At 45.7% G+C, this 18,257-nt stretch overlaps 1 protein-coding gene across 12 annotated transcripts in view; it reads right to left on the reverse strand.

Annotated features, from left to right (window-relative positions):
* The window catches only part of nf1a (neurofibromin 1a), a 118,431-nt gene that overhangs the window by 17,250 nt on the left and 82,924 nt on the right, over window positions 1–18,257 (reverse strand). For all 12 annotated transcript variants that reach the window (XM_080771537.1, XM_080771544.1, XM_080771542.1 and 9 more), the window contains 13 exons: window positions 16,466–16,898; window positions 15,581–15,921; window positions 14,652–14,854; window positions 13,411–13,604; window positions 12,506–12,646; window positions 8,784–9,063; window positions 5,566–5,780; window positions 4,970–5,031; window positions 4,734–4,875; window positions 4,467–4,568; window positions 3,657–3,797; window positions 2,905–3,031; window positions 1,373–1,504 (listed from right to left, as the gene is read on the reverse strand). In XM_080771537.1, coding sequence (XP_080627663.1) covers window positions 1,373–1,504; window positions 2,905–3,031; window positions 3,657–3,797; window positions 4,467–4,568; window positions 4,734–4,875; window positions 4,970–5,031; window positions 5,566–5,780; window positions 8,784–9,063; window positions 12,506–12,646; window positions 13,411–13,604; window positions 14,652–14,854; window positions 15,581–15,921; window positions 16,466–16,898 — 2,513 coding nt within the window. The remainder of the gene's footprint in view (window positions 1–1,372; window positions 1,505–2,904; window positions 3,032–3,656; window positions 3,798–4,466; window positions 4,569–4,733; window positions 4,876–4,969; window positions 5,032–5,565; window positions 5,781–8,783; window positions 9,064–12,505; window positions 12,647–13,410; window positions 13,605–14,651; window positions 14,855–15,580; window positions 15,922–16,465; window positions 16,899–18,257) is intronic.

An 18,257-nucleotide genomic window follows, 5' to 3' on the forward strand; every position in this document is an offset into this window, starting at 1 on the left:
AGCACTGGGTCACCACCAGAACCCCCCCACACACACACCCATAGCACTGGGTCAGACACATCCAACCCTAAAGGCTCATTTCATAGTCTGGATTTTTCGGTTGGTGGTGAGGTGACCACCGCTCCGGTGGTGAGATGACCACCGCTCCGGTGGTGAGCTGACCACCGCTCCGGTGGTGAGGTGACCACCGCTCCGGTGGTGAGCTGACCACCGCTCCGGTGGTGAGGTGACCACCGCTCCGGTGGTGAGCTGACCACCGCTCCGGTGGTGAGGTGACCACCGCTCCGGTGGTGAGGTGACCACCGCTCCGGTGGTGAGGTGACCACCGCTCCGGTGGTGAGCCGACCACCGGAGCTGAAATAACGTGAGTAAAAACAGAGAGAAGGGCTGGCGGTGGTTTTCTCTTAACCGCGGCTCGTGACGTTCGAAGTTCGGCGGTCACCTCAGTGACGTCATGTTGTAGTTCGGTGGTCACCTCAGTGACGTCATGTTGTAGTTCGGCGGTCACCTCAGTGACGTCATGTTGTAGTTCGGCGGTCACCTCAGTGACGTCATGTTGTAGTTCGGCGGTCACCTCAGTGACGTCATGTTGTAGTTCGGCGGTCACCTCACCACCGAAAATCCAGACTATGAATGAGCCTTAATGAAACACTGCAGGTTTCCACCCATGTTTTTTCCCCCCCCAATAAAATTACAAAACCTTTCCAGGATATTTTAACCCAATTTCTAGGACTATACTGTAATAACTGTATAACAATCAGTCGGGGCATTTTGCTCTCATGCGCTGCAGCTGCACAGGTTGGTGTCGTGTGACAAAAGGAGCAGACCTACAAACTAACTACACATCACGCTGAAGCGAACTGTGAGCTTGTAGATCTGTTCTTTTTGTCACGCCCCATACATTATGCTGCAATCACGCAGCCCCGTTCTGAGAAGAAAAAAAACTACTTTTGTTACATATTTTGTGTAAAAATGTATTGGAAATGTTTACAAAATAATTACCCAGGACCACTTGATATAATTCCAGGACCTTTGATCGATTTTCAAAACTTTTCCAGTACTGGAAAAAGTTTTTTTCTAAATTTCAAAACTTTTCCAGGAATTTCATGACCGTGGGAACCCTGTATAAACAACTTTGCTTACTTAAATTGTTTCTGTATTTAATCCATACATGTCTTGTTGTGTAGTATATTTTTCATGATGTTTTAGTGCTACATATAAATACAATATTTGTATTTTATTTAAGATGAGACCGATATCCCAAGCTACAGTATACGATCAACAACGTATATATGATTGAAGTTGTTCAATCAGTCACCCCAAAAATAGATCTGAGACAACCCGGTTGGCGAGAAGCTCGTCAGGGACTTACCAGCCAGGTAGGCCACACTTTGAGTGTTGACTTCAAACTTGTCACATTTCAGATGCTTTCCGATTAGAGCCAGCAGCGTGTGGAGAATACGAACAGTCCTCGCAACGGTGTTGGTGGACGGGTGACGGTAACCTAGATGCATACAAACAAACACACACACACACACACACACACACACACACACACACGTGCAAGCACCGTGAGCATGTACAATTTATAATTGGAAATAATTCCCAATGCATTTCCCCCCCCAAAAGTATTTATTTTAAGACCTTTTAAGCGTCGTACGAAGCCAACTCGAGTCGTGACAAATCATGACAACAACATTTTGGACCAAAGAAATTACAAAAAAGATAAATAATAATAATACTTCTTTCTAATTATTTGTTCGGCCCAAAACATTCTATTTGTTGTCATGATTCGTCACAACAAGAGGTTGGCTTTGTCCTTGGCGTAAACGTCTTACTTTTTGAAAAGTCTATGAGGAAAATGAACGGGGAATTATTTTCGGCACTGCGACGCTCTATACACCTCTGCAGTCTGCTCTGCATGGAGTCTCATGACAATCACTAGCTTCAGTTGTTGGTACACACAGTTAGCCAGACATTAATGTAAACAGAACCACGCTACACAAACAAAAAGACCTAGTGCTGCTGCCAGTCTCGACATAACCAGGCCACAGTGACACATTTTGTCAATAAGCCTCGTTTAACTCAAGTATTTACACTCTCGAGGAAAATGGCTTTTCTTCACAGACTCCCTTACTTTGATCGAGTGTCAATGTACCCACACAGAGAGATGGTACAATAAGAGCTTCATTAATTAAACCCCAAACGAACAAAAAACATTATGTCATAAACATTTGGGACAACAGCAATGCATCATCAGGACCCGTTTATAATCTGCAGGGGGTTTTTTTTCAATACAGAAGGATGCCACACGTACACAAATACAACAGAATGCACTAAAAAAATATTCCAGTAGCAAGAAATGGAAATCATAGAAGAATTAAAAAATTAAAATGTAATCATTGATATACACTGTAATCCTAGGGATCATTACAAAAGCGCACGCACACACACACACACACACACACACACACACACACACACACACACTAAGGCTGTACCCTGGCCCTGTTTTTAGGACTCGCACTTTGGCAGGAATTTTCAAGCGAATATCCGAACCATTTGGTTCTAATTAATTCATTTCTCCCAGTGCTTTTTAACCAGGCTGCAATTCATGAATAGATCCTCCGGGGGGCGACGTTGCATAGACTATCAGTGAAATAAGGGTTAAGTTCATCAGGGGTTGGTGAGGGTTTGCTACCGGGTTGGCCGACCGGAAAGGTGTGCATTTTCAGTGTGGATACAACCGTCTTTACTTCGCTATAATGACAACACGAGATATCCGTCTTGAACGTGATCAGAGCGCAGCGCGTCTCCCCCCCTCTCTCCCCCACACACACACACACACACACACACACACACACAGTATTTTCCAGTGTTTTGAGTGGCAGTCTGTGTCTTTACCTTTGAGCAGGTGTCCCACGAGGGCAAAGTTGAAGTTGGAGCTGAAGTTGAGTCCCACAAAGTGATCCATCTGCTTACAGTGCCACTCCAACGGATGGCGGATCTCCATGAACACCTCCTCTGGACTCTGCACCGTCACGCCAAGGTCACAGGAGACGGGGAGGGAGAAGGAGAAAGGACATTTAGGAAGTCATGTTTTGCACAGGCATCGTCTTCGTTCGGGAAGCACCCTATGATCCGACGGACCATTGCTCCGAAGGAGCATTGATCCGAGGTGCGCTGGGGGTCGGGAGAGGGTGGGTGGTTAGGTTTAGGTGTCTGCCCCGGGGGAGGTTAGGGTTAGGGTGAGGGTTTGAGGTAGGTTGTCAATCGGACCAATGGACCGTCGGCATATTGACGCGGACCCCTTCGTTCGGCTATTGGTTCACGGCAACCAATCGGAAATAGTAGCAAAAAGCAGACGACGTCGTTATCAATGTGGCTAACCCGGTTGCTAACCAAACAAAACGCGGTCACCGAGCTCTTACCATGCACGTGAACAAACACGGTAAATCAGGTCGGTGAACCAATATTCGCCAGCGGTTGCGCCTTGCGCGCCCCGCCCCTCTAGACCATATTTTTTTTAGACTGGAGACTAGAGAGTATAGAGACAGGGAGAGAAGCCCTGTGTGTGTGTGTGTGTGTGCGTGCGTGCGTGCGTGCGTGCGTGCGTGCGTGCGTGCGCGTGCGTGTGTGTGTGTGCGTGCGTTAACCTTGTCATTGAAGACGCGGTGCGTGTCCAGGGTGTGGAGGTTCTGCTCCATCAGGGCCGTTCCAGCAGAGTACAGGTTGATCTCATCCAGCTGGAGAACCGCCACAGCCACCCAGAACAGGGCCTTGTGCATGGGAGACTCCTGCAGTCACACACACACACACACACACACACACACACACACACACAGAGAGAGGATGTACCATGCCGTTGTCCATTAATCAATTAATCAATCAACTGAATTCTAACAATCTACAGTGATGAGTTTGGTGATGCATCACAAAATATTTTTAAAGTTCTGTGTCGTCTTAGCCTGGGCACCATTTCATTTCGGTATATGATCCGGGCTGGAGCCGGATGATATGCTTACGTCATGTTGTAGGCAATGGTTTGCCTACAACAAACAGGAAGCTGTTTGTTGCTTCCTGTTTGATTTAAAAGCAATAAAAGCTCTCGTAAGCGAGAGCTTTTATTGAGAGGGAAAAGGAAGTTGTTGCCGCCTGTTCGTCCTGTCTGGCGACTACAAAACAATGACTACAACATGACGTAACCACATCATCCGGCCCCAGCCCGGATCATACGGACTTTTGAAACAGAGACCAGGCTTTCCTCCGAGGCGGTGGAAAGCCTGGTGAGGCCAGGTTAGTGTCGTCTCTAAAAGCCATTTTGACAGACTTCCACCAATGTCCTTGCACTGATCACAGCTATTATTTAGATTTCCATTATTTACACGTTCATATGAAGTGTACAGTACCTCCATTATTTACACGTTCATATGAAGTGTACAGTACCAGCTGCATTATTACTGTACCTTGTTGAGGAGAGGCTGCAGCTTGGTCAGAGCAATGACAGTAGCCTCTATTAGCACCTGGCTGTTGTAATTGTCTGGTCCCTTCAGACAGCTCTCTAAACCCTGAGAGAGAGACAGAGACAGAGAGAGAGAGAGAGAGAGAGAGAGAGAGAGAGAGATATTCATTTCATGGTGTGTGTACATAAAATGGAGAGGGAGTCAAAAGGGATTTGAAAGAAGGAGAAAACAAGAAATGAAGTGACAGAACGGGACAGAGAGAGCACTAACCCGGTCTATGCTGAGCAGAGGGCTGGCCTTGCTTAGAATGCGGATGATCTGTTTGATCTGCCCGTGAGACACTCGTTTACTGATGCAACCAAACACAACCAGGGCCCGCGGCTGTAGAGAGGGGTTGTACTGGAACGCAAACCTGGACACGGCAAAACAAACACACTGTTTATGTCCTGGGATGTCTTTTTTACAGTCATGTATCAAACATATATTTAGATATTAGAGGTCCATACTTTTGTGCGAGTTCTGTCCACTGGTCCAACCACTTGCATGCTGGGATGTCTCTCATACACGCCTAGTAAGAGAAATGATGAAATGAATGTTCGACATTAAAATAAATAAATAAAAAACACAACAAAACTTAAAATGGTCAAGGCTAGTACATGTGTGAGTACAATGTCTACATTGTGTGTGTGTGTGTGTGTGTGTGTGTGTGTGTGTGTGTTCGTGTCATTAAAACCTTATCCTATGATTTATATATTTTTAAAAAGAAGACATTTTGGGGGGAGGGGGGGGGGGGGAGACTTTTTTTCAAACATTTAAAAAAAGGGGGGAAAAAAATCTAAAATACAGAAAGTAGCACATCTACTACCTAAACATGTCACAATATGGCTTCTTGTGAACTTGTAGATCTACTATTGCCTGATTCTTTTTCAGTGGCCAATTACATATAAAGTGTGGGGTCCTTGACATGAAATATTGAGCACCACAGATATAGAAACATTTCAGAACCGTCAGGATTGAGAAAAGGATTTTTCTTGACAAGAATCAATTCATTTCTAAAACAAAGAAAATTAAATGTATAGTCGCAGCCCTCCCTCCTCCTCACCTCCATGATCTCCAGCAGAGCCTCGGTGACGGTCTCCAGGGACGAGAGGGCGAAGGTCTCCCTCTCGTACGAGCCCGGCGAGAACGAGCGGTCTCTGTAGCTGGAGCGGAAGGCGATGACCGCCGCCGACTTCACCTTGCTGATGCCGAACAGCAGGTAGAACTTGGGCAGCGAGAACTCCGTCAAGCTGAGCCGCAGCACCTGTTTGGTCTCCTCTGCAAAAAGGGATTGAAACAAATGACACGGTTATTGCCAGAAAGGAGAAAAATGACAATAGTCCTGACTGAGGTTTTTCCTTCAGCGAACCAAGTTTTTTTTAGCATTGGGTCATCTTAACGCCAGTTTAAAGGACGACTTTAGCTTTTTTTCAACCATGGTTCATGTTTTAGGTTGTTATTAGAGAAAGTAAATGAGTGTAATTTTATTTTCCATTTGCTGCTTTCTTTCGTTTTAGCGATATTAGCTATTTTTGACAGGGGGGTGCGGGGACATTCGAACATGGGGCTAAATATGTAAATCGTAAAAATAAATGGCTATAAAATTGTGTAAAAAAATACATATTTGTGTAATGCCCCCGCCCCCCCTGTCAAAAATAGCTAAAATCGCTAAAACGAAAGAAAGCAGCAAATGAAAAAAATAATAACACTCATCTTTTACTTTCTCTAATAACAACCTAAAACATGAACCTTGGTTGAAAAAAAAAGACTAAAGTTGTCCTTTAACTGCTTGTGACGTAACGTTCCGCCAGAAGGCGTCCAACCGGCAACTGCTTCTGGCGTAATGTTCCGTCTGATAAGCTTTATTATTGATATCAAACCGGATCGCTGATTTCTATTATTTTTTTGGCTTGGCCTATCCTTCTTTAGCGATCCTAGACTGGGTTGCCGTCTGCCTCCCATTATACAGGCTGACTAAAAAGCTGAATACCTCCTAATGCTGAATTCTGGGAAGGAACCCCTTTTGGTGTTTTAACTAAGCATTATGTTTTACTTCAGCTATTGAAAAACAGCAGATCTACAAGCTCATAGCGCGCGTTTTTGAAAAATCGTAAAAATGCGGCACAAATCTTTGAATATATATTCTTTCAGAGCGAACGTTTTTTTTTATTTCGACGCCAGGCCAAAATGGGTTAATTAATTTACACCACGGTGGTAACAAGCAACAAGCACAATAGACACTGCAGAACATACTGTACATGTACTGTACATACTGTACTGAACATTCAGACAACTGACTCAACCAGACAGAGAACATTAGGAGAAGTGAAACATGCTCCATATACTTAGAAACACAAAATAAGCTGACACATTGCCTCTGTGCCAATATCTACGTTTCACAGCACAGACTGTGTAGGGCAGGCTGTCCCCTCTGTTTTGTGGTTACTCTTTATTGAGTCGGACAGCAGGAAGACGGCCCAGGCAGTCAGGCACAGGAGAGCACATTTCCAAGACTTCCGAGACACAAACAGGCCAGCAAGGACATTTGTGACCAGATTTGACTGAGAGCCTGCCAGCACATCGCGCAAATTCCAGCTTTTCACCAGAGGAGAAAAACTTTTTTTGTCCTTCCCCAAAATGAGTTAATAGCACTGCAGGCAGACTCTTCTCATACTAGAGCATGTCTGAAATAAGTGTCAGAGCTGAAATCGACATGTAAATTTGAAATAAATGCTTAAACAAACATGTAGCTATAGGTGTAATGTTGAGACCACAGAAGTGAACCTTTCAAGCCTGTTTTCTCAACTCGCCGTTTCTCTGCAAGACATTACTCTATAAGCCATATCTCCAAAACTGCTGGGTCAAACTGAACAACCAATATGTCAATTTGAAGCTATGATTCCATGCTTTCATACGACAAAAAACGAAAATTAAAAAAAAAATCCAATGGCAGTCCCTCAGTCAAAACTCTGTCACATGTACCGATCATGAGAAATCATAGTATAGAGCAAGGAACAGCATGACTCACCCCCAGTGTTGTTTTTGGCAGCAAATTTCTATTTTAGTTTTAGTCATAGTCTCTTGAATAGTTTTCATTTAGTTTTAGTCACATTTTAGTCACCCGGCAATGTCTTATTGTTAGTCTAGTTTTAGTCGACTAAATTTACAGGTGATTTAGTACTGAAATGTATATACGTATATGCGTTGTGAGCTTGTAGATCGGCTATTTTCAGCATGCAAACCAAGTTTAAAATGACTCATACAGTCATACTGTACTTGTCCACTATAGTCCCTTCCTAGCATTTTAGTCTAGTTTTTATTTGTTGACGAAATTGTAAATATATTTAGTCTTAGTTTCAGTCATCATAGCTTAGTTTTCATTTAGTTTCCGTTTAGTTTTCGTCAGTGAAAAAAAAAAGGTAGTACTAGTCGACGAACATTTTTCGTCTTAGTGTTAGGGCCGATTCATACTCCTATTTTAGAGCCGAATAAAAGTCGGTTCGGCTCTGTAGAGCCTACAATGTGTCATTTGAGGTTCGGGGGGGGGGGTACCGTCCTAAAGTCGTCTCTTCGGTGCTACTGAAATTTTCTGACGAGCCGAAATCATTTCGGCACTACAGCGCCGAAACAGTGGTAAAATAGGAGTATGAATCGGCCCTTAGTCGACGAAAACAACACTCTGCTCACCGCAGAAGTTGAGCTGGGAGCAGGTGCACAGGGAGTGGATGATGTTAAAAACAACACTCTGCTCACCGCTGAAGTTGAGCTGGGAGCAGGTGCACAGGGAGTGGATGATGTTAAAAACAACACTCTGCTCACCGCTGAAGTTGAGCTGGGAGCAGGTGCACAGGGAGTGGATGATGTTAAAAACAACACTCTGCTCACCGCTGAAGTTGAGCTGGGAGCAGGTGCACAGGGAGTGGATGATGTTAAAAACAACACTCTGCTCACCGCTGAAGTTGAGCTGGGAGCAGGTGCACAGGGAGTGGATGATGTTAAAAACAACACTCTGCTCACCGCTGAAGTTGAGCTGGGAGCAGGTGCACAGGGAGTGGATGATGTTAAAAACAACACTCCGCTCACCGCTGAAGTTGAGCTGGGAGCAGGTGCACAGGGAGTGGATGATGTTAAAAACAACACTCTGCTCACCGCTGAAGTTGAGCTGGGAGCAGGTGCACAGGGAGTGGATGATGTTAAAAACAACACTCTGCTCACCGCTGAAGTTGAGCTGGGAGCAGGTGCACAGGGAGTGGATGATGTTAAAAACAACACTCTGCTCACCGCTGAAGTTGAGCTGGGAGCAGGTGCACAGGGAGTGGATGATGTTGATGACCAGGCCGTGCGTGGAGGCGCGCAGGGACAGCGGCCCCGTGGCCACCAGCAGCGTCACCACGTGGAACAGGTAGGGCAGGTGGGCCGCCACGTCCAGGGAGTTGTTGAAGGACAGCATGAGCATGTAGCGCGCCAGGATGGCGATGTCGTCCCACATCAGGTGCTGCTCCAGCGTGGGCGTGGGCGACAGGCACGTCTTGTCGATGATCTTACACATGCGACCGATGACCTGGGATCAGAGAGTGAGACGGGGGGGGGTCAATTCAATTCAATTCAATTCAAAGGGCTTTATTGGCATGAGAAAACATACGTTTACATTGCCAAAGCAGAAAGAACAATACAACAATACAGCAATACAATCAAAACAAAAATTATGTACTTTGAAGGTCAGAATCTTCAATAGATCAACTTCTATGTACCAAGATCACTCGATGCAGGTATAGTGCAGGCATATACACAATGATTAGTCTTTAGGGTGGTTGTGTTCCATTTGATATCCTTCTCCTATCACAGCAACTCACAAATCTTGCTGCTGTGTTTGTACATTGTTGTACTTCGCCCAGCAGATATGGGAGTTTTTTGTCATTGGACATGTTTTCAAAATCTCCGTGTGTGGTTGTAATCTGTGGGAAGTATGTGTCTCTGATGTCTTGGTACAATGGACTAGAGAGTGAGTGTGGAAACATAGTGGCTCCTCTCCATCGTCAAAGTTGCCCCCCTCTGATCCAGCCAATGAATTATCTGAAAGTGTAGAATAAATGCTTCTGTGATCACGCCAGGGGGCGCTCTCCCATAGGCGACACACGTTTAGCAAGCAGCTGTGAGAGCAGGACAGGTTAAAAATGACAATTATGTCATATTTTAATCAATTTATATTATTCAGCTATTTTCATATTTCTAGCGAATCGGTCCTGAATGGATAGAGAGAGAGTTAACCGTGTAGTCGCCCCATCCATCCCTAATAACTGAATGGTTTTAATATCTAATGACTAAAGGGTAAACATGGTTGTTTTATCCGTCAGGAAAATGTAATTGGTTTAAAGTCTGGGGTGACAGAGGCTGACAGGGACAGACAAGGGTCCATTGTGTCTCCAACAAGACTGGCCTGTCATGACATCAGTTGCGGCTGGCCATGCCATCCACATAAGAGACCGCCGTGTGGATAATATATCTACACAGCTCCACTGTGGGTAAAGTACAAGAAGGAGAGCTTACGCAAACTGCAAGTAGCCTATATAATGACTGTCTTCGTATCCTGTTAAAAAAAACCATGGAGCACTAGAGCCCAGTGGGCTTTTCTGTTCATTGGGTCTCACTACGTTCATGGCTCTGTTGAGGAACTTGACATTTAAATTCATGAGCAGGCTGGATCGCTCACTGAATATAGACTCATTGGACAGATGACAGACCCAGGCTGTAGTTCTGTAAGGTACACTTCTACCATCAGAGGACACTGGTATAAGTGCCTCGCCCTAGAGTAGTAACCTGTGGGGCTGGGTAAATGTACTGTATTATTTTATTTTATTTGTATTCTCGTATTTGTGATGTACTGTCTTACCTTGTGGGCCACGAGCCTGTAATAAAGTTTATAATATGAATATATAAAACACTGAAAACCCTATCACACACACACACCATAATCAACTTGATATCCTAAAATACTTTTCCAATAAAGTATAAAATAATCCCCATAACATTAAAGGGACACTTCACCCTTTTTGCTAAAAGAAAATATATGGTAATGACATTTAGGAGCTTTAGAACACTTTCCTGGGGGTCTTTATGTGTGTAATATTATGTGGTTTTAGATAGTTTAGATTGTAGCAGTGAGCCCAGTGTCTCTGATGTCATGGACACTGGGCTCACTTACTTCCTGGACTACATGTGGTCTCAGTAAGACAGACCTGCCCCTATCGACAAGGAGAAGCAGTGCACCAAAGTATTATGGGAATTGTAGTCCAGGAAGGAAGTGAGCCCAGTGTCCATGACATCAGAGACAACAGGCTCACTGCTACAATCTAAAATATAACCACATATTACACACATAAAGACATAAAGAAGGATTCTAAACGTCATTAAAATATATTTTTTTTGCAAGGGTGAAGTGTCCCTTTAAGGCGAGGGGGGGACGGGGGGGACGACGACCCTGCATTTCAGCACCAATAGTGTGTCTGTTCATTTCTTCTCAGGAAAAACATCTTCACAATGGCTACCATTCACTGCCATTCCTTACAGTGTGCGCCCCATAATAGGAGCCGGGGCCTGGCTTTGCTATTGTTGCATCTGGGTCTGTGTGTGTGTGTGTGTGTGTTTGTGTGTTTGTCTCAGTGTGAGGGTGAATTGGGATCCAGAGCACACACAGATAGATGATGGACATTGAGTGGAGGACATCGTCGTCACTTTGGATACTGTAAACCACGGGGAAAGGCTTCACCGGGAAAAGGAGATAATTTGCCTCAAGTGGTAAGCGTACTTTCATTTAATTTGGGCAATAATTATCATTCAAGATCTAGATTAAATGCGTTACTTCTCATATATACTGCTACACAAGGATAAAAGTAATTGGTTTTCCGGATCCTCGACATTGTAAATACGCGATATTTAGAATTTCACTATAGTACACTTATACCGGTAATTTATTTATTGGGACAAATCTATAGCTGTAATAAAATCTGTTCCAGTGTTTTAAATCCAAACTAATTTCCATTTATCACAAATTTACACAGATATGAAAGGGGGGGGGGGGGGGAAACATTGATATGAAAATAAATTGTGATTAGATTGAAATGTAATAACAGTCAGTTGTATAATTATGGTCAAACTGAAAAGTGTTTTAGTTCACTCATGTCTGTTTGGGACACAGAGAGATCCCAGGTCTTAATTAATAAATGGTTAAATAATATTCTAGCAGTTTGTTCCTCTCTGATTGGCAGTATTTCTTTAAAAGTGCATATTTGTTTATTACAAATGCCTTTTTTGTGAGCGGCTGATACAGTGCTTGTTTGTTAGAATGACCCAACCAATCACTGCGGACATATCTCCTCTGTAATCAAAGGGAAACACTAATCTAATGTATACTCACTCGCACGATGGTGTCCCGCGCCAAAAACAGCCACTCTACATGGACATGTTCACAACTCGTCACGATGGGACACATCGTAAAGTGGCTATTTTTGGCACAGGACGCCGTTGCGCCGTTGTTTGCCGCGCTACGAGATTTTAGGTCTGCTATTTTTCGAAGAACGACTGACATTTTTAGAATCTGATCTCAGGTCAGAATGGGTTAATCAGACCAGTGTGTGTCCAGTGGAAACCTCGTATGAATCTGATCTCAGGTCAGAATGGGTCAAAGAATAAGAACCAGAGTGGGGGGACTGTTGCTAGTGTACACCTGATGAGTTCAGAGTGGACAGTCTCACCTTGCTGGAAACCAGTTTGACATTCAGAGTGGACAGTCTCACCTTGCTGGAAACCAGTTTGACATTCAGAGTGGACAGTCTCACCTTGCTGGAAACCAGTTTGACATTCAGAGTGGACAGTCTCACCTTGCTGGAAACCAGTTTGACATTCAGAGTGGACAGTCTCACCTTGCTGGAAACCAGTTTGACATTCAGAGTGGACAGTCTCACCTTGCTGGAAACCAGTTTGACATTCAGAGTGGACAGTCTCACCTTGCTGGAAACCAGTTTGACATTCCCTGAAGCCAGAGCCACCGCCGTGTCCGCCATGACCTCGGCCTTAATGGAGCCCAGACCCCCCGTGGCGCTGGTCTTGATGAAACTGTCCAGAACCACGTCCAGCAGGTCCGTTATCTGAGGGGTGAAGTGGAGGCCAGAGGGAATGGGAAATGACAGAAATAAAGCAGAGGGCAAAAAAATGTCAAATATCGGAATCTCAAAAATCCACTTGAAATCTAAAATGTGTGTTGAAATATTTGTACAATTTTTTATTAATCTCACTAGGTCACATTAACGTCTTCAAGTCATTAAAATACTGGGAAATACTTAGTGGAAGAAAAAGAAAACGTATCATGGAATGTAAACAACTGGTCCTACTGACAGTGTCCTACTGACAGTGCCCTACTGACAGTGTCCTACTGAAAGTGCCCTACTGACAGTGGGGGCCCATATTCCCTAAATTCAATCTCCAAACGAACACAAACAGTAATTAATTATGAGATAAAAAGGGGAAAAGTAATGTTATATGATCGTCATTTGTGTCATTTGTCTTTCATTCTCCTCATCTGCAACGTATGACGGCCTCCCATATTGAACGTAGTTCTTTGTAATTAATATTTCATACGAGTTACTGTACTGGACGAGGAGGCATTTTGCATTAAGCAAATTCATGCTGTTTTACAGTGTTCCCCTGAGGGGGAATTTATTTATTTTTTAGCTTTTAGCTTAGATCAAAAATCGTAAAAACCTTTGAATATATATCCCTTCAGAGCAACGTTTTTTAACTCAAATCAAGTTTCTGGGGGGGGGGGTCAGGATGTAGAAGACATTTTTAGAATCTGATCTCAGGTCAGAATGGGTTAAGGTGAGAGAAGGTGTTGAAGGTATGAAGGCCCCACCTGTCCCAGGCTTCCCCAGATCTTGGCCTGGATGGAGGGGTACATCTGCTTCTCGTTGATGGTCATGGTGATGAGCTTGTCCAAGATGGCCGTGACTCGCTGTCGCTTGGCGTCGTCGTTGTGCTTACAGAAGCGCACCAGGTTGAGCAGCCAGGGCGTCATGTACTCCAGACACAGGTGCTTCAGCTCGATACCTGACGAGACACGCACGCACTCGTTACTCTGGAGTCAGACAGACATGACATGACATGACATGACATAACATACAACAGCACAGAATGCCCCTGAACAGCAAAATCACAGATTTCTCATCATTTGTTTCTCAGTATTGGAGCAGCAGGATACTTTAAAATGTGATAAATGGTAAATGGTGCATTTATATAGCACCTTTATCCAAGGCGCTTTACATAGATTGTGCATTACATTCACCCATTCACACACCGATGGCAGCGGAAACCATGCAAGGCACCAACTAGCACATCGGGAGCAATTAGGGGTTCAGTGTCTTGCTCAAGGACACTTCGACAGTAACTCTGGGGGAGCCCGGGTTCGAACTGGCAACCTTGCGGTTCCCATCCAGGCACTCTACCCCTGAGCCACCGCCGAGAGAGGAGGATGACAATGGTACAATTCAAACCCGTCTTTCTTGACCCTGTGGTTAGGCCTGTCCCTACTGTATGTGGTACACTTTATTTATGATCGTGACAAAGGCACACAAGTCACATGAAATCCCGTATGTCCATACTCCCGTGTGTAGTCCTGAGCTAAGGGTCAATTGTCTTCCAACATCTCATGCCAAGGAAAAAAACCCGATGTTTGGTGAAACAACACAGACTAAGTGTCATGCATGAATGTATGCACATCAATACAAGGACAGACTGGGAGATAACATCAGCTCCACTGCCACTTGGGGCAGTGATGGAGCACCACCTGAAAATGGATGGACGCCGCGGCAGAGAGCAGGAGGGTGTCTGTGGACATGCATGAGTCTCGTCTTAAGTAGGCGTGTGGTGGTTTGTTTATCGAGCGAATGCATGGGCCTGTGATTGAAAAGCGTGGGCGAGCGAGGAGCGGACGGTCTGCACCCTCGTGACAGCCAAGTTGAGTGATACGCGACAGACGGAGTACGCCACACGCCTAGAGTGGGTAATTCGTGTGTGCGCGCATTGCGTTACTGCCAGAATGCACATTTTGGCCCAAGACATGCTGAGTCACACCACCACCACCACCAATCGACTCACTGGATTTGCTGAAGCCGGAGATGCACTCTTCCAGGAACTCCAGCGTCAGGTGGGGCTCGTTGGCGGCTAACGTCTTGCTGATGGACACGATGAACAGGGTGTTGTTGGCCGGGATGCACAGGCCCGACGTCTCCAGGAGCTGGCCCTCGATCTTCAGGTTGAAGGTGCAAGTCAAAGCACACAAGAGGTTGTAGGCTGCAGACCTGGAAGAACATGTAAGGGACATACTTCAGTGGATCCCGAGACCTCATGGGAAGGAGACCCACATTATAATGTGGTTTTGGTTAGGGGACACCCATTGACTTTCTTTACCAAAGCAAGTGTGAAATTACATTTGATAAAAAACATATTGATCAAAAAAAATGTCAACTCTGAAGAAATAGTGTCAAATTGTTTGTGGTGTCAATTTTGTGGAACTAACAAGGGGTTGTTGAGGCACAGGAAAGTAGTAAGAATAACTTAAGCCAAAACTTAACTGAACGTCATAGTGACGACATAAACCATGGTCGTAACCGAGACGTAACCCACAGATTAAACATCCCAACTATGGCCAGAAAATGGCCTCATACGGTGAAAACACACAGTGTCCCCAACCTGAGACTGGGGTCGGAGCTGCCCAGGTTCAGCAGGGTCCTACCTGAGACTGGGGTCGGAGCTGCCCAGGTTCAGCAGGGTCCTACCTGAGACTGGGGTCGGAGCTGCCCAGGTTCAGCAGGGTCCTACCTGAGACTGGGGTCGGAGCTGCCCAGGTTCAGCAGGGTCCTACCTGAGACTGGGGTCGGAGCTGCCCAGGTTGAGGGTCCTACCTGAGACTGGGGTCGGAGCTGCCCAGGTTGAGGGTCCTACCTGAGACTGGGGTCGGAGCTGCCCAGGTTCAGCAGGGTCCTACCTGAGACTGGGGTCGGAGCTGCCCAGGTTGAGGGTCCTACCTGAGACTGGGGTCGGAGCTGCCCAGGTTGAGCAGAGCGATGTTCAGCAGGGTCCCGGGGACGTCCTTGGGCCTGATCTTGGTGTGCTGCGGGATGGAGTCGGGCTGCGACAGCTCCCAGCGCGTGCGGATGTGGATGATGGACTGGACGATGGCGTCGCACTCCTGGTGCATGAAGGTGAGCGGCGTGCCCTGGTTGGCCATGGTCAGCGTGAACTGGCTCTCGTCCACCAGGCAGATCTCCTCGATCTCCGAGGCGTAGTAGACGTCGTTGAGGAAGACGGGCTGGCCGAGGACGCGCGTCCGCTCGGCGGACGTCACCTGCACCGCCGACGAGCCCACCTGGCGATGCGTTACAGAGACGGGTTAACACATGTTGTTAACACATGTTGGGCCCGTGTATTCTTTCAGAGAGTGCCCCCCATGTTAATTGGATGATTTCTCAACACAACATATACCCATAGTAGAGTTCAGTACCCAGGCTTTTTTTGGACGTTTTTCTTTCTTTTTTAAGTTTAAAAAAACAAAGTGTGGGTGTCTATGGCTAACTAGAGTCACACATACTTTCTCGATTAAATCAAATCGCTTTATAATCTTGTGCTAAAGCAACTAACTGACCACCTCTAAACCCACTTTAGGTTTAAAGTGCACTCAAACCAATCCAATCCAATCGTGAAAATCAAGGCACTGAATACAACGTGACATTACCTAACCAACGGTAGAAGGCTTGTTCAGTACTCTGCTTTTGTTCACCCTTTTAACACGTTGGTGGTTTGGCTTCTCTAACAATTCCGGCCTGAACTCATAGAACGAAAAAATAAAGAAAATAAACAATTCAAAGGTCCATTCTAATACCTGCCCACACCTGCCTCGGGCGGGGCATTACCTTAATGGAGACCTTGGTGTCTTTGTGGGCCAGCTTGAGGGCATTGTGGAACACCTTGAGGTCTTCCTCCAGCGCCAGCGTGGCGGCGGGCAGCTTCTGCTGGTCGGGCTCGATGTGCTCGGCCAGCTTCCCCGGAGAGTCGATGAACTGGAGCCGCTTGGAGCCCTTCAGGCCCGTCAGGAGCCTCTCGTGGTACTTGGTGTACTCCCGCACCCACGTGTTGCAGTTGTACACGTAGACGGCCGCCACGTTCTCGTAGGCGAAGCCCGGGAAGACCACGAACCACTTGGAGAGGAAGTCCGTCTTGAAGCGGTTGCTGGGCCCCACGTGCGTCAGGTCCACCACGATCTCGTAGGGCTTGGCGTAGTAGGGCTTGAGGGTGAGCAGGACGTGGTAGATGAGCAGGTCGCCGTTGATCTGACCCGTTTTGAACCTGAAGACGGGACACAAAAAAAGAATCAGTTAAAATCAGTGAGCATCAAAGCCCGTTAAAGCAGCGATGAAATGTTCTTGTTTCAATATGAGTGGGTTAAGCAATTTGAAAGCCTGCTCAAAACCCCTCCTTGCACATTTTATTTATTTTTGAGCGGTGCCAACCGCCTGCATTAAGTGACTTTTGTGTGTAGGTCTGTCTGAGTATGTGTGACCCATTGAACCCTGCAGCTGAGCAGATTGGCGCGCGAGCGCGCACACACACACACACACTATAACAATAATATAATATTTGCACCAGTTCGCACAGGTGTGATTTTTTTATTTGAATGCCCGATTTGGAAGCAGCACTGAAATGGCCTGCTTTGTAGTAATTATAGACTTTTAGGTAATTAAATTGAAGACATCGAACCGTGTGTAAAACAAACAAATAATGCTTCCTTCTTTATCTTGTTTCTCTTACAGAATGCATTTAAACCGAGATACCAAGATAGAGACCAACACAATATAACTTGGCTGAACAGATCCCCAGAGAAGGGACGAGAAGTGTGAGTCTGGTTTGCAGCAGGTGTCTCCGGTCTCCTGATATTCACGCCACATCTTTCACTCAGCAACAGACCCAGAAATCAAGGTAAAAAAATGATATATATATATATATATTTTTTTTATGAACTGGCTGAGATATTAATTCAAAAATTCTAAATGGAGAAAAATCTATCTTGGCAATGGATAGTAGAAAGACTCGTTAAAAATCCATCTCTCCACTCCGAGTGTTAAGTTCAGAGAAGATCCTAGGTACAGCAGTACATCAACATTCACCTTGAGTAACACTTTAATAGCAAGTTTGGTTGTGAAGTGTGACAGTAAGACTTCATCTAGGCTAATGAACATGGAAATTAGGGAAGCACAAAGATTCGATTAAAACTGCCCCCCCCCCCACCCCGAGTTGGAGTGAGATTAACAGATATTCCAACTTTCCCTGAAGTAGTCGGAGAAGATCGATTTGACCATAACAACTTTACAGCCGTTTGACAATATTTAATCATCATCATCATCATAAACTTTGACCAGTTTGAACAGAAGTTTTAATGATTCTAGTTTATTTTGTTCTTGGTTGTTTTTTCCCCTCCCATTCCAGAACACAGATGGAGAACTCTGCCATCTCGGTGTGCCTGTTCCTCCTGCTCAGACTGTCGGCGTCTCTCGTCACAGCAAACCAAAGCGGTGTAACGACGTCACCACACCAGCCTCCCGTCGACGCGACCCAAGCTCCCGAGGAGGAGAACTCCACCGCCGCCGGCGGCGGCACGGGGACTCGCCCCTCTACCGGCGCCGACCCGGCGGACCCCTTCTTCCCCGT

This window comes from Protomyctophum bolini, assembly GCF_963924005.1.
Source record: "Protomyctophum bolini genome assembly, chromosome: 9".
NCBI classification, from domain to species: domain Eukaryota; kingdom Metazoa; phylum Chordata; class Actinopteri; order Myctophiformes; family Myctophidae; genus Protomyctophum; species Protomyctophum bolini.